Source organism: Neoarius graeffei, chromosome 11 (genome assembly GCF_027579695.1).
Source record: "Neoarius graeffei isolate fNeoGra1 chromosome 11, fNeoGra1.pri, whole genome shotgun sequence".
Lineage (NCBI taxonomy): Eukaryota > Metazoa > Chordata > Actinopteri > Siluriformes > Ariidae > Neoarius > Neoarius graeffei.
The window spans coordinates 42,137,396-42,164,470 of record NC_083579.1 but is presented as its reverse complement, the minus strand read 5'-3'; the positions used below and the strand labels follow the sequence as shown (position 1 = coordinate 42,164,470).

At 40.4% G+C, this 27,075-nt stretch overlaps 1 protein-coding gene across 3 annotated transcripts in view; it reads right to left on the bottom strand.

Moving 5' to 3' along the window:
• The window catches only part of LOC132894298 (cysteine-rich motor neuron 1 protein-like), a 96,226-nt gene that overhangs the window by 14,810 nt on the left and 54,341 nt on the right, over positions 1-27,075 (bottom strand). For all 3 annotated transcript variants that reach the window (XM_060933942.1, XM_060933943.1, XM_060933944.1), the window contains 4 exons: positions 17,101-17,304; positions 12,455-12,583; positions 10,820-10,970; positions 1,586-1,707 (listed from right to left, as the gene is read on the bottom strand). In XM_060933942.1, coding sequence (XP_060789925.1) covers positions 1,586-1,707; positions 10,820-10,970; positions 12,455-12,583; positions 17,101-17,304 — 606 coding nt within the window. The remainder of the gene's footprint in view (positions 1-1,585; positions 1,708-10,819; positions 10,971-12,454; positions 12,584-17,100; positions 17,305-27,075) is intronic.

Sequence of the window (27,075 nt, the reverse complement as noted above, 5' to 3'; positions counted from 1 at the left end):
CATTTTAAGAGGATTGGAGGCTTTTTTTTTTTTAGCTGTGTTACTTACAAGAACACTTAATTCTTGTTTTGTTACCACCGAGAAATTCAAATGAATTCACTGTGTTTTTGCAAACATTTTAATTTTGACCCAAAATATGTTCTACAGTTTTACTTCAACTGAAAGAATGCATACTTGGAGTACATTTAATTGCACACCAGTGGCATGTAAACCAAGTCCCAAGCCTGGATGTGTGTGTGTTTGTTTGTTTTTCATGTCCTAAAATATTCATTCATTCATTCATTCATTATCTCTAGCCGCTTTATCCTTCTACAGGGTCGCAGGCAAGCTGGAGCCTATCCCAGCTGACTACGGGCGAAAGGCGGGGTACACCCTGGACAAGTCGCCAGGTCATCACAGGGCTGACACATAGACACAGACAACCATTCACACTCACATTCACACCTACGGTCAATTTAGAGTCACCAGTTAACCTAACCTGCATGTCTTTGGACTGTGGGGGAAACCGGAGCACCCGGAGGAAACCCACGCGGACACGGGGAGAACATGCAAACTCCGCACAGAAAGGCCCTCGCCGGCCACGGGGCTCGAACCCCGGACCTTCTTGCTGTGAGGCGACAGCGCTAACCACTACACCACCGTGCCGCCTGTCCTAAAATAGTCATTTATTTATTAACAGGAAGAAAGGACAGGGACATGATCCAGATATTTCAAAATAGTCGCACTTTATTCTACAGGTCTACATTTAAAAGAAAGCATTGGCAATAATATATATCCTGAACTAAAGCATTCATTCATTCAATTAATAAGAATAAATAACAAACAATCAATCTCAAAATGGCAGTGATGCTTTAATGTGCTATTAAAGTGTCATGAACTCTGAGCTGTTCTCATTCAGCCATTTAGTTAAAATAAATGCTTAAAAAAACAACAAAACAAAAAAAAACCCACTTAAATAAGACACTTTAATGGTGTTGGCTGAAAAGACTCAGTCATCGTTTCAGTACAGACCTCTGTTTCTAATAGAGGAACTGGAAGGATGTGATTTCAACTTCTAAGTGTACTTTAAAAAAAATACTGTTCTCTCTATATTATATCTATCACTGCTATGCAAACCTATTACACATCGCACAACTTGTTGCACCTGCTTACATAATACCTGGAAAGGAGTATTGCTGCATTATGGCCATCAGCAAAAGCCAGAAAGCAGCCATGTGCTGTAACACACACTCAAGTTCCCATACTGATAAAGAAAATGAATGTTATATATATTTCTTATAATGCCCATTTCATTTACTTAAATTCATATTGAGGATCATGCATTAAAACTGATAAATAGGTCAGTATCGGAGAGGCTCCAGAAAGTTATCTACATTCATTTCTGATGTAATATAATTTAAGGCTTCACTCAAAAAACCTGCCAAAATATTTCATTCAAATTTATCTGCATATAATGATAAGCATCAGGGAGCTTTCCTTACTTTTCGCTATGCTTGATATCAAGTATTCCTTCAACAAGTCCTAATAATACCTAATAACACCTTATAAATAGATTAGTAACTTGAAGCTTTGACCAATCACTAACCTTTGCAGAGGCAAATGTTGCAGCCTTTTCTGCTCTGCTTATAGCCATCACTGCACTGCTTGTCACATGTGAAGGGGGGACACTTAATGCAGCGACACATCTCACAGCCATGTTTATTTCTCCTGCAGAAATACAGTCACACTGTTCTCATAGGAAACTCACATTAGACACCAGTCTGCCTGGTTTTCATAAATAAAAGACTTATAAACTAAATATACATGAGACATTGAGACAAGTGAGCCTTGCTTAACATACAACCCCAATTCCAAAAAAGTTGGGACAAAGTACAAATTGTAAATAAAAACGGAATGCAATAATTTACAAATCTGAAAAACTGATATTGTATTCACAATAGAACATAGACAACATATCAAATGTTGAAAGTGAGACATTTTGAAATTTCATGCCAAATATTGGCTCAATTGAAATTTCATGACAGCAACACATGTCAAAAAAGTTGGGACAGGGGCAATAAGAGGCTGGAAAAGTTAAAAAGGTACAAAAAAGGAACAGCTGGAGGACCAAATTGCAACTCATTAGGTCAATTGGCAATAGGTCATTAACATGACTGGGTATAAAAAGAGCATCTTGGAGTGGCAGCGGCTCTCAGAAGTAAAGATGAGAAGAGGATCACCAATCCCCCTAATTCTGCGCCGACAAATAGTGGAGCAATATCAGAAAGGAGTTCGACAGTGTAAAATTGCAAAGAGTTTGAACATATCATCTACAGTGCATAATATCATCAAAAGATTCAGAGAATCTGGAAGAATCTCTGTGCGTAAGGGTCAAGGCCAGAAAACCATACTGGGTGCCCGTGATCTTCGGGCCCTTAGACGGCACTGCATCACATACAGGCATGCTTCTGTATTGGAAATCATAAAATGGGCTCAGGAATATTTCCAGAGAACATTATCTGTGAACACAATTCACCGTGCCATCCACCGTTGCCAGCTAAAACTCTATAGTTCAAAGAAGAAGCCGTATCTAAACATGATCCAGAAGCGCAGACGTCTTCTCTGGGCCAAGGCTCATTTAAAATGGACTGTGGCAAAGTGGAAAACTGTTCTGTAGTCAGACGAATCAAAATTTGAAGTTCTTTATGGAAATCAGGGACGCCGTGTCATTGGGACTAAAGAGGAGAAGGACGACCCAAGTTGTTATCAGCGCTCAGTTCAGAAGCCTGCATCTCTGATGGTATGGGGTTGCATTAGTGTGTGTGGCATGGGCAGCTTACACATCTGGAAAGACACCATCAATGCTGAAAGGTATATCCAGGTTCTAGAGCAATATATGCTCCCATCCAGACGACGTCTCTTTCAGGGAAGACCTTGCATTTTCCAACATGACAATACCAAACCACATACTGCATCAATTACAGCATCATGGCTGTGTAGAAGAAGGGTCCGGGTACTGAACTGGCCAGCCTGCAGTCCAGATCTTTCACCCATAGAAAACATTTGGCGCATCATAAAACGGAAGATACGACAAAAAAGACCTAAGACATTTGAGCAACTAGAATCCTACATTAGACAAGAATGGGTTAACATTCCTATCCCTAAACTTGAGCAACTTGTCTCCTCAGTCCCCAGACGTTTACAGACTGTTGTAAAGAGAAAAGGGGATGTCTCACAGTGGTAAACATGGCCTTGTCCCAACTTTTTTGAGATGTGGTGTTGTCATGAAATTTAAAATCACCTAATTTTTCTCTTTAAATGATACATTTTCTCAGTTTAAACATTTGATATGTCATCTATGTTCTATTCTGAATAAAATATGGAATTTTGAAACTTCCACATCATTGCATTCCGTTTTTATTTACAATTTGTACTTTGTCCCAACTTTTTTGGAATTGGGGTTGTAAATACACTGAATTTCTTTTTGTTGTTTGGAATAAATAGATGATGTTTTCTAAACAGATATAAACACAGATACGAATAGGAGACACACTATTCTGGGTTGCTTCTTGCCACAAAGGTTCATGGGGCATCTGGTTGAGACGAGAGGGTCCCGTGGGATGCAAAAAAAAAAAAAAAAAAAGTCATGCAAGGTGAGCTTTTTTTTTTCTTTCATGCAGTCAAAATAAACAAAGCAGGACAAAGAAAGACCACATCCATTAACATGAACATACAGCGTTCATTCATTTAACTGCCTAGTCAGGGTGAAGATGGTTTAAATTACACTTCTAGTTTGTTTATATTTTGGGAATTAGAACCAAGGAAATTCATTAGAAAATACTGTAGACAGATACAAAAATACATGCGTGCGCACATCTCTAGTTTTATGATTATGAACTTGAACGATGTAACTGAGACTGAGGAACTTCTGTCAGAGCCAAAATTCACAGAGCTGACACTGCTAGCATTTCGACCTCTCATGGTTCCCCCCGGTGTTTGCCAGTGTTTCTGGGGGCATAATTTACGGTGGCCAAGTTAAGACAAACTCACAAATACAGAAGACACATAGTTGCATCAAGAAACAGCTTGCAATTTGAAAAAATGCCTGCAAACGGAGAACACAAATGAATCCAGCCTGCAGTACATGCAACAATTTGATTTGATAATGTGTCTACTGCAAATTCAAAACCAGAAATGCACTGCAAATATCCACAACACAACGGAAGTATTCACAACATAAAGAGAGGTTTCTGCTTGGAAAACTTACTGACAGACTGTTCACGATACCACCCCTGAGTCTATGTTACAACTGAAAAAATACTGTCTCAGTATCAATGCAGTACGCAATATAGCTATCTTAAGAGTTCAGTTGTCAATAAAGTTACTCAGCTGTGCTGACCAGCAACAAAAAAGCCAGTGAATCACTAAATTGTCTGTGTGATAGCCACAGCAACATATGGTAATATTACACCATTTCACGCTCTCTCACCTCATAAGTTTGCTAGCTGCACAGGTTAATTTCATTTGCAGTCAACCACACTACCACCCCAAATAATTAACATTACAGTTTGTCTCATCTCATCTCATTATCTCTAGCCGCTTTATCCTGTTCTACAGGGTCGCAGGCAAGCTGGAGCCTATCCCAGCTGACTACGGGTGAAAGGCGGGGTACACCCTGGACAAGTCGCCAGGTCATCACAGGGCTGACACAGAGACACAGACAACCATTCACACTCACATTCACACCTACGGTCAATTTAGAGTCACCAGTTAACCTAACCTGCATGTCTTTGGACTGTGGGGGAAACCGGAGCACCTGGAGGAAACCCACGCGGACACGGGGAGAACATGCAAACTCCGCACAGAAAGGCCCTCGCTGGCCACGGGGCTCGAACCCTGACCTTCTTGCTGTGAGGCGACAGCGCTAACCACTACACCACCGTGCCGCCCCATTACAGTTTGTTTGATTTACAATTTATTTGCATTAACCTTACATTGTTTTATATGGAGTGCACACATTTTAACACTGTTGGGTTACACAAGCATTTTTGTGTGATATTAATCATTTGTTTCTTGTCTTTGAGTGACCTTGATTTTTGGGTGGAGGTCCCTTCCTTGTAGAGTAAAGGGGTGTGGCTCAGGGATGAGGATTTGTAGATCCTGAGTGGGTTTGCTTTGTGTTTAGTTGTATTTGGTGTCCATCTTGTGTGTTATGTGGCTTGGTCAAATCAGTATATATATATACAGTGGGGCAAAAAAGTATTTAGTCAGCCACCAATTGTGCAAGTTCTCCCACTTAAAAAGATGAGAGAGGCCTGTAATTTTCATCATAGGTACACTTCAACTATGAGAGACAGAATGAGAAAAAAAAATCCAGAAAATCACATTGTCTGATTTTTAAAGAATTTATTTGCAAATTATGGTGTAAAATAAGTATTTGGTCAATAACAAAAGTTCATCTCAATACTTTGTTATATACCCTTTGTTGGCAATGACAGAGGTCAAACGTTTTCTGTAAGTCTTCACAAGGTTTTCACACACTGTTGCTGGTATTTTGGCCCATTCCTCCATGCAGATCTCCTCTAGAGCAGTGATGTTTTGGGGCTGTCGCTGGGCAACACGGACTTTCAACTCCCTCCAAAGATTTTCTATGGTGTTGAGATCTGGAGACTGGCTAGGCCACTCCAGGACCTTGAAATGCTTCTTACGAAGCCACTCCTTCGTTGCCCGGGTGGTGTGTTTGGGATCATTGTCATGCTGAAAGACCCAGCCACATTTCATCTTCAATGCCCTTGCTGATGGAAGGAGGTTTTCACTCAAAATCTCACAATACATGGCCCCATTCATTCTTTCCTTTACACAGATAAGTCGTCCTGGTCCCTTTGCAGAAAAACAGCCCCAAAGCATGATGTTTCCACCCCCATGCTTCACAGTAGGTATGGTGTTCTTTGGATGCAACTCAGCATTCTTTCTCCTCCAAAAATGACAAGTTGAGTTTTTACAAAAAAGTTCTATTTTGGTTTCATCTGACCATATGACATTCTCCCAATCCTCTTCTGGATCATCCAAATGCTCTCTAGCAAACTTCAGACGGGCCTGGACACGTACTGGCTTAAGCAGGGGGACACATCTGGCACTGCAGGATTCGAGTCCCTGGCGGCGTAGTGTGTTACTGATGGTAGCCTTTGTTACTTTGGTCCCAGCTCTCTGCAGGTCATTCACTAGGTCCCCCTGTGTGGTTCTGGGATTTTTGCTCACCGTTCTTGTGATCATTTTGACTCCACAGGGTGAGATCTTGCGTGGAGCCCCAGATCGAGGGAGATTATCAGTGGTCTTGTATGTCTTCCATTTTCTAATAATTGCTCCCACAGTTTATTTCTTCACACCCAGCTGCTTGCCTATTGCAGATTCAGTCTTCCCAGCCTGGTGCAGGTCTATAATTTTGTTTCTGGTGTCCTTTGACAGCTCTTTGGTCTTGGCCATAGTGGAGTTTGGAGTGTGACTGTTTGAGGTTGTGGACAGGTGTCTTTTATACTGATAATGACTTCAAACAGGTGCCATTAATACAGGTAACGAGTGGAGGACAGAGGAGCCTCTTAAAGAAGTTGTTACAGGTCTGTGAGAGCCAGAAATCTTGCTTGTTTGTAGGTGACCAAATACTTATTTTACCGAGGAGTTTACCAATTAATTCATTAAAAATCCTACAATGTGATTTCCTGGATTCTTTCCCCCCATTCTGTCTCTCATAGTTGAAGTGTACCTATGATGAAAATTACAGGCCTCTCTCATCTTTTTAAGTGGGAGAACTTGCACAATTGGTGGCTGACTAAATACTTTTTTGCCCCACTGTATATATATATATATATATATATATATATATATTCTCATTATCTCTAGCCACTTTATCCTGTTCTACAGGGTCGCAGGCAAGTTGGAGCCTATCCCAGCTGACTACGGGCGAAAGGCGGGGTACACCCTGGACAAGTCGCCAGGTCATCACAGGGCTGACACATGGACACAGACAACCATTCACACTCACGGTCAATTTAGAGTCACCAGTTAACCTAGCCTGCATGTCTTCGGACTGTGGGGGAAACCGGACCACCCCAAGGAAACCTACACGGACACGGGGAGAACATGCAAACTCCGCACAGAAAGGCCCTCGCCGGCCATGGGGCTCGAACCCAGAACCTTCTTGCTGTGAGGTGACAGCGCTAACCACTACACCACTGTGCCTATATATATGTCCCCTTAGGTGGCATTGTGGAGGATCACTTTGTTCAGTTTACATCGTGTTTTGTTGTTTGCATTATAACAACATAATGAACAATATAATGTTTGCAGTTTTATGTTGTTGACCTCTTTTATAGGCCTAGTTATTAATTCCTTGGTTTGTAAGGGGTTTTTTTTTTGCATTTTTTTTTTGGGGGGGGGAATAAAATCGTGATTTTCATCAACAATTGTTGCATCCCCATTGCCTCACTGCTCAGTAGCGTGAGTGTTGTACTGGAATATTGTCTTAGTTTTGACATGTTGTGGACTCTCTTGGTCACTGTACATAACAGTAGTGTTCGATATTAAAAAAAAAAAAAAACTACTAGGAGGGCACTCAGTAGAGTGCATACCTCTGCCAAGCCACATATTCGGATTTGCACCAAGATCTTATCAACTCTTCCTTTCCTCAAAATTTCATCAAAGTTTTGAGACCTTTTTTGAAACCTTTCCTCAATTTCATTAAAAATCGTTCACTACTTTTTGAGTTACATTGGGAGCAGACAAAAAAAAAAAAAAAAATCTTGGATCCACATACAGATCCAGATTTGGATCAACATCTAAATCAATTGTTCCTTGGCCCATGGCTCACCTTTCCTCAAAATTTCATCAAAATCCATTCACTACTTTTTAAGTTATATTGGGAATAGACAAACCAACGGAGACAAAAACATAACCTCCTCCAACAAAGTTGGCAGAAGTAACTAACAAAATCCAAACATGCCTGAGATATACTCTTGAATTACATCCCTATCTTATATGTTTAGTCTTTGGTTGTCTTTCATCACAAACACTCACCAGTTTTTCATACATCTCGCTTGCTGCAGCCTGCTAAAAACCCACCCAAATTGCCAGCAGGTGTGTTATCTAGCAAGCCCATGTGATTGAATGTAACAGATAGGCATATTAGGACTTTTAGAAACCAAGCCAACAATGAACCAACTAGCCATACACTGAGCCCAGCCTCACAGCAAGTGTACAGTTATATAATTCTGTTCACATAATGAAAGTTCATATATATAACATTCATAACTTCATCTGTTCCTATTGTTCTTTCCTTTAAGAAGCAACAACTTCTGACCAATCTGTGTACACGGACATACAAGTCTGTGCCCAGCTGCTAATTATAAAAGGTACACTGGAAAGACCACAAAGCCAGATGGTCAAGTGCTGAAACACCAGGGCATATGGTTCTGCTTTCTTTCCTACTATATTACTTCTCTTTGAAGAATTCAGATAAAAGCAGCACCCCAAATTTTGCAAGATCCATGTGGTGCACATGCAATTCCAACACTAACAAAGAATAGTCTCCCCAGTCCCCTTAACTATCCAATTCACTGATTTCTTACAGTTTCAGATAAGAAAAGGTTTGTCCTGTTGTGTAAAATTTGTGTAAAAGAAACACACCCATAAGATTCATTTATATTTGTCTGACATGATTTTATATATGAACATGACAAATCTGTCTCCACGTATATGTCACTCCTTTCTTCCATTCCGCTCATTCGCCATTTATTGCTATGTATGTTAAAGTAAATCCGCCTTCTCGTCTATTTGTAGCAAAACATGCTCAGTGATTCCTTAATTTCATGAGTCTAGCCTAATTTTGTTCTCTATCGCTGCTCCACCTTCATGATAGCACCTGTTTGTACATATGCAAGTTGGTGCAGTAGCAGTGTGTTTTTGCTCACTTTGAAACAGCAGTAATGTGTGTATTAAATCAGTGGACAATGGAAACTCGCGGTGTACAAACACCGAGATAGTTCGTCCTGGGACCTTCGAAAACGGGCTTTGTTTAATGTCGGGCTGTGGAATTTCACTAGGGGCTATTGCTGGCTCGACAAATTCCATCGTGCCTCTTCCAATGGCCCTGTTACAGCCTGTCAGATCAGATAATATTTTAGTTCCACTGAGAAGGGGAAACGATTTAAGTCCCCTATTGTTTAGTGCCCCGGGGTGCTGCACTGTGCCAAATGTTTAGTTCAAAAAACTTGCCCTCTGTACACTGTGATGCACACTAGGCCTTGTATTTTTCAGTTTGACCATACTATCAAAGTCATGCTGTTGAGGCTCTTCTTTCCAGAAAGCAGAAGATTCTGGGCTGAATTCAGCTGAGCTTAGGCATATAAGGGTTACCTGTTAAGCACATACCTGTTAAGTCAACTGAAAGTGTATTCTGGGCCAAAGTGGCCCAAATGGTAAGCAGCCACACTTTTGGCATTTGAAACCTGGGCCAAAAAAATGATTCAAATGCAAGCAGTACTCACAAGTGCCCATCTGTAAGCTTTGCTCTGACACATGGTCTGATCAAGGCTGAGTTGTGGCTTTACTGTAGCAGTTAGATTAGGATTTGGGGGTTTGTGGTGGTACATGGGCTAAATGAAGCATCAAGTGTGAGCCAGCAGTGGACCATTTCTCATTTGCTATCAGCATGCAACGGGCAATTGAAGCCTTAATGACCTTCCAATGCTCATTTTCTGGATTGCTAGGCAAAAGAATTACCACCAGTCATTCATTTCCAAGTACTTGTGGTCTCATTTGTCATTTTTGGAGAGGTCACAGAAGCATCAAATGTAGGAAACCTCAAAACAACAAACATATTCAAAGTAGACCCTTGTCTCTTCATGGGCCAGTATAAACATATAAGGGGGAGAGACAGCTGTACTCTGGTTTATTAAGGGATTCCCAGAAAACTACATCTCAGTGTGGGATGAAGCCTGTGCTTCCTGCTTGTATCCTCCCTTGAGGCAGTCATTGGCACTCAGTGAATATCCCATCAGTCCCATCTCCATGAGAGCCATGGTTGAAAAGCCAGAGGATTTTCATTCAAGATACTAAGTTGTGATACTAAGTATTGGTTGATTTGAACCACAGATGCTTCATGAAATGGCTCAGAGGTGAGGACTGGTGGTTAGTAGAGACTAGAGCTTCCAGATGTCGAGATGAATGTAATTCAATGAAAACAGACATTGTCCCAAAGCAGCTTTTTCAGAAATACAGATGTAGATTTTGATCCCTGCCAAGCAAGCCAGAGGTGGCAGTGACAAGGCAAAAAAAAAACACCACCCCAAAAAACCCATGAGACAACATACTGAAGAAACCTTGAAAGGAACCAGACTCAAAAGGGTACCCATCCTGTTCTGGAGTGGGTTTCCCAAAAACCTCTTAACACTAAGAGCATCTTAACTAGGACAGACAGTGTTCATTGTGCTGCTTGCTCTACCATTTAATGATGATGATGATCTTTGTGTTACGATCCTTTTGGGAAACTTGGCACTGGATAGTGTGATTCTAAATCAGTACTCTTCTGCAAATGTATACTATAAAGTCATACAGAATTTAGTGTGTTGAAAGGATGTTCAATATGAGCCTCAGGTTACAGTTGGACTTCTTAGGTGCAAGTTGATGGTATCCAAATGAAATTATGTACTGAAGCAAGGGTAAATCTTGATTGCACAGATCACTGTGCAATCTTTAGGGTATCCATGTGGGACCATCCACAGCAGCATATATTACAATATTATCAAGATTGGTCCAAGGAAACAATTTGAAGCATCAGTAGACTTACACATAGCCATAGGGGCAGGTCTTTCTGCAGGTCAGGGGTCTACACTCAGAGGGTGTGCTGCATTCACATACTTCACAACCATAGTCATCCTTCTCATATCCCATGGGACACTGCATGTTGCAATAGCTTGAGAGTTTGGGGCAAGATTCATCTGAAACAGCCAAATGAGATGCACTTAATCAAAGCTTATATGATAAGCTGACACGTTTACACAGATAATCAGATAAAAAAATAATGATCCATCCATCCATTATCCGCTTATACTGTGCAGGGTCGCAAGCAAGCTGGAGCCTATCCCAGCTGACTATGGGCGAGAGGCGGGGTACACCCTGGACAAGTCCCCAGGTCATCACAGGGCTGACAGAGACAAACAACCACTCATACTCACACCTACGGTCAATTTAGAGCCACCAATTAACCTAACCTGCATGTCTTTGGACTGTGGGGGAAACCGGAGCACCCGGAGGAAACCCACGCAGACACAGGGAGAACATGCAAACTCCACACAGAAAGGCCCGTCGGCCACTGGGCTCAAACCCAGAACCTTCTTGCTGTGAGGTGACAGTGCTAGCCACTACACCACCATGCTGCCCTTAAAAAAAATTATATCCACTTAAACCAGTGCCTTAGTGTATGTTAAATGAGAGTACATTAGCATAAAACCAATGTATGATCAGTTGATGTTAGACTTTATGGATAAGCAGAACACGATATAGCACTGAGATGATCCAGGATGACAACTGTAGGTCCCACAAACTAAGACAGTGGGCTAAAATTGAAAGGAACTATCTATTAAAGTCTTCTAAACTTTAGGAATATACACAAGTCTTGAATATGCACTATGTGCATACAGTCAGAGTTTACTTGTATTACATACCACCAGTACTTGCAGAAACATGTGCTTTTTGAAAGTGGGCCATCAACAATGTTCTCTATGCTGTCAGGCAATATCTAACGTGTAGGGGGAACATCTCAGATAAGCCATGCTTTTATCTGCACACAATTGCATTCCTAAATTTATGGACTCATTTGTCCAAGTTATTGGTTACTGAAAATTAGATAATTTACTGTAGATGTGTCCTGTATATAACTACACTATATGGCCAAAGGTTTGTTGACACCAGACCATAAATCATAAATCTTTTTGGTCATCATATTCCAGATTTAGTCTCCTTTTGCTGATATAATAATGACCACTCTTCTGGGAAGGTTTTGCAGTAGATCTTGGAGTGCAGCTGTGGGGATTAGCTCATTCAGCCATAAGAGCATTAGTGAGGTCAGGTGCTGATGTTGGATGAGGAGGCCTGGGGTGTTCAGGTCAGGGATCTGTGCAGGCCACTCAAATTCTTTCACTCAAACCTTGGGAAACCATATCTTCATAAACCTTGCTTTATGCACAGGGGCACTGTCATGCTGGAAGATGTTTGGGCTCCTTAGTTCCAGTGAAAGGAAATCTTAATGCTGTAGCATACAAAGCCATCCTGTATAATTGTGTGCTTCCAACTTTGTGGCAACAGTTTGGGGAAGACCCTCATATGAATGTAATGGTCAGGTGTCCACATACTTTTGGCCATATAGTGTATAATTTGATAAAGAAAGCCTAGGTGTTGTGTGGGAGGTCAGGAGTTTACTTACTGCCAAGACACTGGCAAAGTAAACAGCCATTGTGGTCCTGCTGAAAGCCAAAAGGACAGTCATGTCCTGACAGAGAGCAGTTTTCAAGTGGGGGACACAGTAATGGGCTCACCGTCTCATACGAAGGCTCTGAAAGAACATGAGAAAACAATTAGTAACTGAGGCTACTTGAGAGAAGAAGGATCTTTGCATTCAGACAGTGCACATGAAAATATTTGATGAACTTCCTTACCCTTGAAGAATTGGGATTAACTAAAACTAAACACACACATACTTTCAGGTACAGTACTATTATTATTTTAAAATGTAATGGACATTTGAGTTGAAATTCAAGATAAAATCTCATCTCATCTCATCTCATTATCTCTAGCCGCTTTATCCTTCTACAGGGTCGCAGGCAAGCTGGAGCCTATCCCAGCTGACTACGGGCGAAAGGCGGGGTACACCCTGGACAAGTCGCCAGGTCATCACAGGGCCAAGATAAAATCAAAGTGTCAAATGCTGCACTCGTGTATTTTCTTCTTCTTTTGGCTGTTCCCGTTCGAGGTCGCCACAGCAGATAATGTCCCTCCATCTCCTCGTGTCCTCTGTATCTTTTTCTGCCACACCAACTGTCTCCTCATGTCCTCCTTCACCACATCCATAAATCTTATTTTTGGTCTCCCTCTTTTCCTTCTACCTGGCAACTCCATCTCCAGCATTCTTTTCCCTGTATCCATGTACAAATCCTGCACTCATGTATAACAGTACCAAAACATTCACAATCTGAGGCAAGCAGTATGCCACGGACCACTTTAGCCAGTGTTGAGTCTACATTTACATGCTTCCAGGAACCTGACTGAAATACATTATTTCTTTGTTACCATTTGAAATAAAAAGAACAAAATAGTTGGACAACAACTTTATTCAAAATCTGTTCAAAAGATAGAAGGTGAGTTGGAGATTGGGTCATAATCAGAAAGATTGAAGAGATCAACTTGAAAGTGGGCAACTTGGGGACATGGCTCAAGCTGAGTCACGAATTATGTAACTTCGATGGTAACTTAGAGTTTCTAATCTGGTAAAACTGTCTATGTAGATTAGTAATCAAATTTCTACTTTTAGCAGCATTGCTAGTAGAGAAGCTCAATATAAATGAACTCAGTAAACGCAAAGATCACACTGTTTCACATGGCCAATTTTGTAATTTCCAGGCAGCAGCACTTATCGTACGCTCAGTTCAATGTGAATAATTTTCCTAACATCAATTCTGTGATAAGATTCATGGGTAAAGGCTAACATCACTGGCAACAGCACAATCCAGGTTTTAGTAATTACAGATAAATACAGATGCGATTATCTCAGCGATTCATGTTATCTGGAAACTTTGATGAATGAACAGCCTCTCATAGTAGTTTACATTTTTATAGTCGTCTCTCCCCCAAAACCACTGACATCACATCTGTTGGTATTTACACGATGTCAAAATGAGACCCTCAGCTTGAGGGGTGGTTTTCATGGGCAGTACTGCTGTGATGGCACGTGTGCAACCCACTAATGCCTCTCCACGCTGGCAGGCAGAGAACCAAAAAGAACTGTAACTGATTATGTTCACTTAGAACAATATTCTCCTGTTAAAGAAAGTAGGTTGGGCTCCATTTGGAAGGTTAGACCTATAAAGAGCAAAGCAAAGCTTCTGCAGTCTTAGGAATGCCTGCAGGCATGCTTTAATGAGTTGTGAAGAGAAATATGCAAGCTGGCGGCACTGGATCACTAACAAGCTATAGAAAGGTGAGACATTACACATGCAGTTACCTTAAAATGATTACACTGCTCTTGTATGCACTTATCCTAAACAGAGCTATACAGAGACATCATGAACTACATTAAAACATGACTTATTTGAATGCCTATAATGCATTAACTGTTTATAGCAAACGTAGTTGATGCCAGCTGTTCTTAACACTTTCTAAGCTGGAAGTCTGGAAATCTGACAATAGGATATTGCATACAGAAGAAAAGCTTCTCCAATTTTTATTCCATTACAAATAATTTTCTCAATCTTTCACAGACTCTCAAAAGCCAATGGTCACCAATAATAATACAGTAGAATAATATAGTACAGTGGTTAAGAACGGGCTAGTAATGTTCTAAAAACAGGTTCTTAAATAGACAGATAAGATTGCTTCTCTTCATTCTTTAAAATCAATGATAGCACACAATTGTTCAACCAAATTCAATTGAAATTCTATTTGTATAAATTCTATTTTTGTATAGTCTTTTTAACAATAGACATTATCACAAAGCAGTTTTACAGAAATCCAAACACAGATTTAGATCCCTGGAGGTGACAAATGGCACGTCTTGTGGGGTGTTCCTGGTATGCAGTGGTTAGTACCTACCAAAAATGGTCCAAGGAAGGACAACCAGTGAACCGGCGACAGGATCATGGGTATCGAAGGCTCATTGATTTGCATGGGGCACAAAGGCTAGCCCACATGTTCCAATCCCACAGAAGAGCTACTGTAGCACAAACTACTGCAAAAGTTAATGCTGGCTAAAATAGAAATGTGTCAGCATTAACTTTTTCAGCAGTTTGTGCTACAGTAGCTCTTCTGTGGGATTGGATCAGATGGGCTAGCTTCATGCACCATACAAATCAATGAGCCTTCATCACCCATAACCCTGTTTCCAGTTCACTGGTTGTCCTTCCTTGGACCACTTTTGGTAGGTGCTAACCACTGCATACTGGGAACACCCCACAAGATGTGCCATTTTGGAAATGCTCAGACCCAGTCATCTAGTCAACACAAATTGGCCCTTGTCAAAGTCGCTCAGATCCTTACGCTTGCCCATTTTTCCTGCTTTCAACACATCAACTTCAAGAAATGACTGTTCATTTACTGCCTAATATACCCCACCCCTTGACAGGTGCCACTTTAATGAGATAATCAGTGTGTGTGTGTGTGTATTTAGGGGAACCAAAAGCAAGAACAGGATGGATGCTGTGATACTCTGATCACTAATCCACTCAGGTGAAGCCAAGTGCCTGGGTCGGGATGTGAAAGGGCGAGAGGAAGCTTTATTTCTCAGAGGAAGTCTCCCTCAGACTTTCCTCCTCAAATATATATTCTCTCTCCTGAAAATAACTCTCTTTAAATATATTTTTCCTCCTTAAAAGAACCCTGTTTCCCAAATATAACTTTACACTGCAAGATTTTTCTTGTAAATGGCCCCTTCATTGTTTTCTTTCAAATGTATCATTTTGTTTCTTTCTTTCAAATATTCCTTTTCTTTTCTTTCACATACATTTTTTTCCTTTCTTTCAAATATTCTCTCTTTTTCTTTCAAATACATTTATTTCTTTCTTTGTCTCTTTTCTTTGTCTTTCAAATATATTTCTTTCTAATACATTTCTTTCTTTCCTTCCTTTTCTTTCAGATATTCTGTCTTTCAAATACATTTCTTTCTTTCTTTCTTTCTTTCTTTCTTTCTTTCTTTCTTTCTTTCTTTCTTTCTTTCTTTCTTTCAAATATTCTGTCTTTCAAATACATTATTTGTTTCTTTCTGTCTTTGTCTCTCTTTCCTTCTTTCAAATAGTCTTTCTGTTTTTTTCTCTCTTTCGTTCAAATAAATTTATTTCAAATATTATTTTCTTTCTTTCAAATATTCTGTCTTTCTGTCTTTCAAATACATTTCTTTCTGTCTTTCTTTCTTTCCCTCAAACAAACCTCAGAGCAGTGTGGTTCTACTCCTACAGGCACAAAATGTCCACACGTGGCACAAGGAATGCGAAGAGGCATGAGCAGATGTCACACATCTCGCCTGATTGCGCACGTGTGACCACTGCATGGTGACCAGGTTCGTCCTGCTTTAAAAGGCCTTGTAGGTGGCCACAGCTCTTTCTGCAGGGAAGCCCACAGTGTTACAATAGTTAATTTAATGTTGTGGAACATTCTGATATCACTTACATTATAGCAGCTATAAACAGTCATTCCCATTTTTTAACTCTCTTTTGAAGTTACTAATACAGTACAAAAAAATGTCAAGCTACCAAGAAACCACAAAACCCTCTGTCCTAAAGATTTTCCCATGTTGGAACATTTTAAGGAAACAGGTTTACCTCTGACTTTTATAAAGCTCTGACACTGGAGACTTCTTCAAAAATACAAGAAACATCTCATCACAGAATGCTTCACCTGATCAACAATTATACATAATTATTACATCTGTTTATGTTGAGCATCCCCCATACATGTCCTATGTTAGTTATTACGACACAAATGAGAACACAATTGCTGTTAGAGAAAATGAATCAATACTTTCTGTCCAAACAGAAAAAAAAATATCCTCAGTGCTGTGGTCCGTGTGTGGTCATGCAAACAGTTATGAGCCAGCAGTCATTTAAATGTTTAAATAGTTATCATCCTCTGAGTAGCTTGATGATTAGGTGTTGAGACATTTTTCCTCAGTACAGCAAGTGAGAAAGAGTGTATTTGCATTTTGGGAATTTTGGTTAGACTGAGTGTTAACATTACATTTTGTGTGTGTGTGTGTGTGTGTGTCTAAAATGGAAGTGACCCAAGTACTTGCCTGTTCACAATTTTTTTATGTGTCAGTAGTGAGTGAGTGAGAATGAGTGAGTGTGAAAGTGTGTGTGTTCCTACCCTCACAGAAAGGGCAGCACTCTCCAGGGATCTTGACAGGGTTATGGCAGCTCTGTTTGCAGACCATGGCTGTGCAGTGTGGCTCGCCATCCACACACTGGCAGAAAGTGCAGTCGTCCTCCTTCCACTGCTCCTCATGCTGCCGGAGCTTATGGTTCAACCAGCAACTGGCCTTGGTGCTGTCAACTGATAACAGCTCCACACCTACAGAGAGAGAGAGAGAGAGAGAGAGAGAGAGAGAGAGAGAGAGAGCGCAGTTATCCCAGAAGTAAACTTGCACTGCAGTTAAATAGAATACAGGAAACAAGATGGGTGTACAAGTCAGGGAAAATGCATGGAGTAAATAAACATGTAAAATAAAATAATGCTCTGCAATTTTGCACTAAATTATTCCAAAATGATGATATGGTAAAATATGCTGAATTGTTCATACTGGAGCCTTTGGAGAAATGCCAGGGTAGCCATGTTCCTTCTGATTAAAAAAAAAAATTATAAATACACATTTTTAATATACAGTATATTGCCAAAAGTATGTGAACACCCCCACTAATTATTGAGTTCAGTTGTTTCAGCCACTGGGATGTTAGTTCAGTTGCCCCAGTCTGAAATAACATTTCACAATAATGTGCCATTATTGTGAAATGGAAGCACTGAGGAGCAACAGCAGCTCAGCCACGAATTGGTAGACCACGCAAACTCACAGAGCTAGGCTGCTAAATACTGAAGTGTGTAGCATATAAAAATCGTATCCTCCGTTGCATCACTCACTATAGAGCTCTGTCTCTGGAAGCAACATCAGCACTAGAACTGTGCTTTGGGAGCTTCTTGAAATGGGTTTCCATGGTTAAGCAGCTGCACACAAGCCTAAGATCACCATACACAATGCCAAGTGCTGCCCGGAGTGGTGTAAAGCACAACACGACTGGGCTCAGGACTGATGGAAGTGTGTTCTCTGGATTATGAATCACACTTCATTACCTGGCAGTCTGATTGATGAATCTGGATTTGGTGGAGGTGGGATAATGATGTAGGGCTGTTTATCAGGGTTTTAGTTAGACCTCTTAGTTCCAGTAAAGGGTAATGTTAGTGCTACAACATACAAAGATATTTTAGACAGTTGTATGCTTCCAAATGTGGCACCAGTTTTGGGAAGACCCTTTCCTGTTCCAGCATGACAATGTACAAACTGAGGTCCATAATTGCATGCTTTGATGGTTTTGGTGTGGAGGAACTCCAATGGCCTGCACAAAGCCCTGACTTTAACTCCACGGAGCCCCTTTGGGATGAATTGGAACATCGAATGTGAGCCAGGCCTTCTCTTCCAACATCAGTGCCTGACCTCACAAATGTTCTTTTAACTGAATGAGCAGAAATTCCCATAGACACACATTAAAATCTTATACAAAACCTTACCAGAAGAGGTTTTGTTATAGCCACAAAGGGGGACCAACTCCATATTAAAGGCCATGGTTTTGGAATGGGATGGTCAACAAGCACATATTGCTGTGATCTCAGGTGTCCACATACTACATTTGCCCATATAGTGTATATGTCATGGGGAATTTAGTTATATATGTTTATTTATATTAATGTTAAGTTATGTAGTATGATTCTTCAGTGTCCATTCTTGATCTGTATCAGGGGTTAATATAACCACAAAAACACTTTTAGCTTGACCTTTGATCCTCAACATCTCAAGAACCACATGGGTATTATTTTATTCTGAAGTAGGAAACATTTAACAGTATTATACCCACATTTACACCAGTGTTTGAAGCTGGGAATGGCTGAAAAGAGAGCCAAATGTTGAAGAGCTTCCTGAGCTTTCGGCATGTTCTGCTAACAGTTTACATACGCTTTGGTGGAAATGTGTAAGTAATGTTTCAGCATTCCTAAAAGTGCAGGTAATTGCTTCTGGTACTGTTTGCAATCAAGGTAACTTGGTGGAGGTGTTACATTTCGTGGTTAATATGTGTTTTATTCTTAAAGGAAATACGCAGAACCATGGCCTCACTTTTGTTTATAAATGCCTTGAGACCTCAAGAATGGCATAGGAATAGTTTTAAGCGTTAACAATAAATCTAATATCATAATTTTTATGATTAAAGTGATTCATATAGGTAGCGGTCTGAGTGAATGACCTTGACGTCCGTGACGTCACAGTAGGAAGTCTCATCACTATTTCTGCAATACTAAAACGCAGAGCTGACTGCAACTCCGATCCTCCATTTTGAGCTAATTTATCGCCATGCCACGTAGATGTGTTGCTGGCGGGTGCAGCAACACAACAGAAGGTGGATTTATGTTGCATTCATGGCCCAAGAATGTTCAAACTGCAAAGATTTGGACGCGTTTTGCAAGAAGTTCACGGGCACATTAGGTGCCTATGAAGTGGTCTCTCCTCTGCTCTGCACATTTTACTGAAGACTCGTACGAAACCTATGATCTGTTGAGAAGCATTAGCTATAAGCCTGTATTGAAAGAGGGTGCAGTACCAACAATTGCATACATGTCAACCTTTGGTCAATCAAACCTGTATAACCAACCTCCAAAATCCGTAGTTCCCTTATAAAATCCGTATAAGATGCAAATTAAAATAATTTGCCTAAAATTTGAATTATAATTAACAATGATATATCCAAGTTACTTTTTATTCAATATTAATAACAATAAACCTTCAGAATGAATACAAAGCTCCAATGTTCGACAAAAACACAAAGTGTCACTCTAATGTTCTGAATTGTACTCCATGACAGCTTTTTTTAGCACTCTGCACCAATACTCACTAGGCTGCATGTCACAGCAAGTGTCTGTGCTGATCTTGCCAGAGTGCCCATTCAGAATCTTTTCAGTCGCTATTGAAAGTCGCTCAGGTGGAAATACGCGTTTCAGACAAAATGTTACTTCCCGGTTGGCGGGATTCTCGCAATGCGGTGTGCGCATGATCAAAAGTGGAACGAAGTCTCGCTACCACAAGATAACGCGCAATTTCATAAGACTCTTTACTGGCTGTTTGTGCTTTCTGTGGTGTACAGTACGTTTGTAAATGAATATTATGCGCTCTTTTATCATCGTGGGAATTGATTATAGCTCAAAATAAATATTGAAGTTTTTTAAAGAATCCGTATAACTTTATTTGTACGCACATATACTACGTTTATTGAATAAAATCCGTATAAAATACGGACATTCCGTATAGGTTGACATGTATGCAATTGAATAAAACTACAAGAAAAGGAAAGTAAGTTCAGTTGCACCAGTTCTCCCGGAGTGTGAGCCGAGGGTTGCTGCTAAAACGTGGGATGGAATGGGACATATTATCACTCGGGCAATGACCTCCCCACGGTTATTGCTAAAACCGGTGATGTCCCGTTCCGTCCCGTCCCGGGTTTTAGTAATTGCCTGAGCCGAGCAGTAATGGCGGAGTACTCAGCATGGAGAAAATGGAGAACGAGTGGACCAGCCGTCTGATTTCTCCGCTGGATATGCTTGCCTCAGCAGCAATATCTTGCCCTTACGTGGAAGAAGCGAATGAACAGAGAACTGAACAAACAACTGAAAGTCAGATTGTTTCAAAAGCACTTGCTATATACCACCCCGAATCAAAAAAAAAAATGTTGGAATGCTTTGTAACAAAACAGAAGGCAATGATTTGCAAATCCTTTTTGACCTACATTCAATAGAATACAATACAAAGAGAAGTCATTTAATGTTCAAATTGATAAGCTGTATTGTTTTTTGTAAATATAAACTCATTCTGAATTTCATGTCTGTAACACGTGCCAAAAAAAGTTGGGACGGGGCAAAAAATGACTGGGAAATTTTGTGTAATGTTCAGTAAACACTTGTCTGGAACATTCCACAGGCAAACAAGTTAACTGGTAACAGATAAAAGGGACATCCTTGAAAGACTCAGTCGTTCACAAGCATGGATGGGGCGAGATTCATCACTTTGTAAAAAGTGCATGGGAAAATAGTCCAACAGTTAAAGAACTATGTTTCTCAAATGTACCACTGCAGGAAATTTAGGGATTTCACCATCTAGAATCCTTAATATCAAACAAGTCAGAGAATCCAGAGAAATGTCTACATGTAAAAGGTTAGGCCAAAAACCAACACTGGATGCCCATAAACTTTGATCCCTCAGGCAGCATGGTGTTAAAAACTGACACGACTGTATGAAGGACATTACCACGTGGGCTCAGGAACACTTCAGAAAACCACTGTTGATAAAGACAGTTAGGTGCTGTATCTACAAATGTAAAGCTAAAGCCCATATTTCAAAACCATCCAGAAACGTTGCCGAATTCTCTGGGCATGAGCTCATCTGAGATGGAATGGTGCAAAGTGTAAAAGTGTGCTGTGGTCTGACAAGGCCACACTTTGAATTGTTTTTGAAAATCATGAACATTGTGTCCTCTAGGCTAAAGAGGAAAAGGACCATCTAGATTGTTACCAGCACAAAGTTCAAAAGCCAGCATCTTTGGTGGTATGGGGGTATGTTAGTGCCCATGGCATGGGTAGCTTCTTTTCTGGGATGTGTTGCAGGCATCAAATTCAGAATGAGTGTATATTTACAAAAACAATAAAGTTTATCAGTTTGCAAATTAAATATCTTGTCTTTGTATTGTATTGAACTGAATATAGGTTTAAAAAGATTTGCAAATCATTGCATCCTGTTTTTATTTACATTTTATACAGCACCCAACTTTTTTGGAATCGGAGTTGTAGCTTTTTTAAAGGAACATGTATTAGTGGTTAATTATGGCTCTGTTCTTTGTTCAGTAACTCCAAATTTAGATCACTTATACGTGACTTATTGACTATGCATTAAGATTTGTTTTGACGTACAGTCACTGGTGAGAACACATCGACACCTGTACATTCATGTAATTATCTAGCCAAGAATGTGGCTGCAGTGCAATGCATAAATTCCTTCAAATACAAGTCAAGAGCTCTGGATAATGTTCACATTCAACATCAGAATGGGGAAGGGGGGAATCAGATCTGAGTGCTTTTGTACATGGCACTGTTGTTGATGCCAGCTAGGCTGGTTTGAGTTTTTCAGAAATTGTTCATCTCCTGCTATCAGAGGAGGATAGCTAGTCTAGTTGAAGCTGGCAGGAACCATGTTAAGTAAAAAGCATCTCAGTACTAACAACATGCTGAAAATTGAGGTGGATGGGCTACAACAGTAGGTCACATCAGAGTACATTTCTTTCAACTAAGAACAGGAATCTTGGGCTACAGTGAGCACGGGCTCACTAAAACTGTACAGTTGCAAAAAAGATTGCAAAATTATTGCCTGATCTGACTGATGGTATGGTCAGACTTTGGTGTCAACAGCATGAATCCATGGATTCTGTTAGCAGCCCAGGTTGGTGGAGGGGGTCTAATGCTGTGGGGGATGTTTTCTTGGCACACATTTAGTCCCTTAATACCACCTGAGTATTGTTTAAATGACATATCCTGTCTAAGCATTGTCGTTGACCACATGCATCCATTTATGGCCATAATTTACCCTTCTCATAATGGTTACATCCAGTATGATAATGCACCATGTCACAAATCACAGGTTGTCTTACACTGGTCCTATGAAAATGGCAGGGAATTCAGTGTACTTTAATGGCCTCCCCACTCACCATATTTGAATCCAATAGTGCATATTTGGGATGTGATATAATTGGAGATTTGTAACAAATGTGCACCTGACAAATCTGCAGCAATTATGTGATGCAATCATGTCACTATAACTCTGACTTTTCAAAAGGAATGTTTCCAATACCTTGTGGAATCTATTTCATTGAGAATTGAGAGCAACGTGGGGTCCTACCCAGTATTAGTAGGTGTTTCTAATAAAGTATTCCTAATAAAGTCATATATATTATTATATGGCTATAATTAAATAGCCATGGTTAGCACTGTCGCCTCACAGCAAGAAGGTCCTGGGTTCGAGCCCAGTGGCCGGCAAGGGCCTTTCTGTGTGGAGTTTGCATGTTCTCCCTGTGCCGCTGTGGGTTTCCGCCGGGTGCTCCGGTTTCCCCCCACAGTCCAAAGACATGCAGGTTAGGCTAACTGGTGGCTCTAAATTGACCATAGGTTTGAATGTGAGTGTGAATGGTTGTTTGTCTCTATGTATCAGCCCTGCGATGACCTGGTGACTTGTCCAGGGTGTACCCCGCCTCTCGCCCATAGTCAGCTGGGATAGGCTCTAGCTTGCCTGCGACCCTGTAGAACAGGATAAGTGGCTACAGGTATGGATGGATGAATTACATAGCCATATAATTATAGCCATATAATTATGAAGTATATATTAGTAGATAACTGGATATCAATAATTTGAATATTATTAGTTGTGGTAATACGCAATAAACACTTTGTTAAGACTGCTATGCAAATTATTGAACATGTGCAGTTCATTACGTTAGAGTTAATAAGCATACCAATATAGGTAAATAACCCAGGACAGGGTTATTGTGTTAGGATTGTTGTGTATATGATGTTAGGCTCTAAACTAGTGATTAAGATTCTGCTTAAAAATATGGAACACATCTTAAAATTTTGGGCGGCACGGTGGTGTAGTGGTTAGCGCTGTCGCCTCACAGCAAGAAGGTCCGGGTTCGAGCCCCGTGGCCAGCGAGGGCCTTTCTGTGTGGAGTTTGCATGTTCTCCCCGTATCCGTGTGGGTTTCCTCCGGGTGCTCCGGTTTCCCCCACAGTCCAAAGACATGCAGGTTAGGTTAACTGGTGACTCTAAATTGACCGTAGGTGTGAATGTGAGTATGAATGGTTGTCTGTGTCTATGTGTCAGCCCTGTGATGACCTGGCGACTTGTCCAGGGTGTACCCCGCCTTTCGCCCGTAGTCAGCTGGGATAGGCTCCAGCTTGCCTGCGACCCTGTAGAAGGATAAAGCGGCTAGAGATAATGAGATGAGATGAGATCTTAAAATTTTGATGCCTTATTGAACTCTTAGTAGCTCATAAGCTAGCATGAGCAAAAGTTTCTGTGGAAGAGAATGATAAAATAGCTTGCTAACTAGAGGGTTTCACAGAGTTGCTTCCACTTCCATGCTGTTTTAAAGTAATAGTTCAATAATAAGTGGTTCAACATGGGCAAAATATTAATTACTTTTCATCCAACTCACTTCAAAATGAACAAGGCTTCTACAAGGGCAGAAAACAACAGTTACTTTAGACTAATCATCACCTGAGATTAAAACTAATTGAAGTCTGTTTGTAAAATTACATTTGATTTTTTCTGAGTGAAATGCTCTTCTAACTTTCAGTTCTCTAGTGTAGGTCTCGTTAAAACCTTTCCACGGTGTAAAACAGGCCATAGCTGAACAGACCCGAGATGAAAGCATTCTCTCCTTGTACAGCGCTTTAAATTCCAGGTGGTTCTCTTGACTCTGACCTCTTATAACTGCCGCTCCAACCTCTGATGTCTGCTGAACCCAGAAACATACCTTGACTGAGGGAAATACTAGTCCATGAACTTTCTGTCTGTTAGCCACATGCACTGCTAAGCTACTTATAATCGATCTTGTCCACACAGATTGAGATCTATAAACAAACCCATCTAAGTGGTTATTGTCGAGTAAGGGGTTTGGTTATTGCGATGTTATGAGTGTATGTCTTTCATTGTGACTGCAATTAATGTATTTAACAAGCATTAAAAAGGAACACTTTATAGGTTAACATTATTCATAGTTTGCTAATTGCTTTGGGAAGATTGTTTGTAGCCTTCAACTCATCACCCTCTCTGGAAATTTGCATCATTAATGTTATTTCCTTTAACGCACATCCATCCATCCATCCATTATCCGTAATCGCTTATCCTGTGCAGGGTCGTGAGCAAGTTGAAGCCTGTCCCGGCTGACTATGGGTGAGAAGCGGGGTACACCCTGGACAAGTTGCCAGGTCATCACAGGGCTGACACATAGAGACAAACAACAATTCACACTCACATTCACACCTACGGTCAATTTAGAGTCACCAGTTAACCTAACCTGCATGTCTTTGGACTGTGGGGGAAACCAGAGCACCCGGAGGAAACCCACAGAGGCACGGGGAGAACATGCAAACTCCGCACAGAAAGGCCCTCGCCGGCCACTGGGCTCAAGCTCAGAACCTTCTTGCTGTGAGGTGACAGTGCTAACCACTACACCACTGTGCCGCCCCTTTAACACACAGTTTAAAAAAAAAGGAAAAAAATCAACAAAAGGAACTAGAAGAACCCTCGGTACATATTCAGTCACTATTCAGATTTGCATCAAAATCTAACCAATTGTTCCTTGGCCCACAGCTCATCTTATCTCAAAATTTCATCAAAATCCATTCACTACTTTCTGAGTTAAGTTGGGAACAGACAAACAAACAAACAAACAAACAGAGGCGAAAACATAACCTCCTCCAGCACAGTTGGCGGAGATAATAAAATTTAAAAATAAAAGCCAAAAAAGCTGGTGGATGGGAAGCTTCCATGCTAACAGCACAAATTATAAAACACGTGTTGAACTGATATTTAACTGCAATCTGAAAAGTTTTATAGGTAACCAGCTGAGTGTATAAGCTTACTTTATACAGTATGCTGGTTCTGGTGGATGGGATTTTGCAGGAAGTTGGCTAGCTAATTTGTGCTTTGTTATGGGGGTTTCCCAGATATGCTGTATGCCAAGCAACAGTATAAAAATAGCAAGGCAAAAACACTTTTTTTCATAAAAAAATACCATGCCCATTTTTATAAATCAACCAGAGAGAACACAGCCACACCTTCCTATGTTATATTGACTTGTAAAGATTAAACTTCATCTAGATAAAGTTGGCACAAAGCAAAAATAACCACTGAAAGAGGCAAATGTGTCTTTCATGCCCCATGTCCTTCTCTTTTCAGTAAATTGACTTCTATTCCAGGGAATTTTAGTTTTACATGGTCTGACCACTGTTTTACCTGCAAAAACAAAATATTTTAAGGTGTCTCCTGTATCACCATATCAAATGGTCAGAAACTGTAAAGGCTACAGCTAAACCACAGAATATCACTGACACGTGTATACATTCGTTGGGTTCTTCAATAGGTTTCAGTTTCCTAAAAGTGTTCTACTTGGAATCTTTTCCAATCGAGACAAACTGTTGTAAGGTTCTCCATTAAACCTTCCAGGATTCCCACAAATGGACAAACTGAAGAACTTTTGGGTTCTATATTTAACCATTTCCCCTAAACCCGCCCCTGTAGTCTCGTTGTTTGTGTCGTGATCTTGAATTTCACTTTGTTTTGACACTGTTCTGTTCTTCTTTTCATGACTGACATTATTTTCCTCTCTTTCTGGGTCTTGAATGTTTAACATAAACACTATGGTGCAGGTCTGGATTTGGAGCGGATGTCACTTAGGTGAAAACCATTATATGAAGTGAGTATGCCTCAGGTGGAAGAGGCAAACAAAAGATTCATGCTTCTCACATGCAGGCCATACTTGGTGCTTTTAATGGAAGCCAGCTTTCATACGCTCATTCATGAAGTAGAACATTTGCTGCTTTAAGCCAAACAATGCAATCACAGTGAAATCAGTGTTATAATCTTACAAAACAGCAAGTACAACATACACAGAAACAGACTTGGAATTATAAGGTTCTATCTGAAAATTTAAGATATTAATTTAATATGAATCTTTCTACATGTGTAAGCAACATTTGGTGTAATTCATTTCAGTGGTATGTAACTAACACATTTCCATCTTTAACTAACCTTTGACAAAGGAGTCAAAAAGAACCTTTTAAATGCAAGGTCCAAAATGCTGTATAAACATTAATAAATGGACCAGAAATGTCAACACTGCTAACAAGAAAATCCTAGCAGGCAAAGAGAAAAAACACAATTTTACCACAAAATCCCTCGCGTTTCTGAAAAGAAAGAAAGAACAACTTTATTTATCACACACTTGTGAAATTCCTCTCTGCATTTAACCCAACTGAAGCA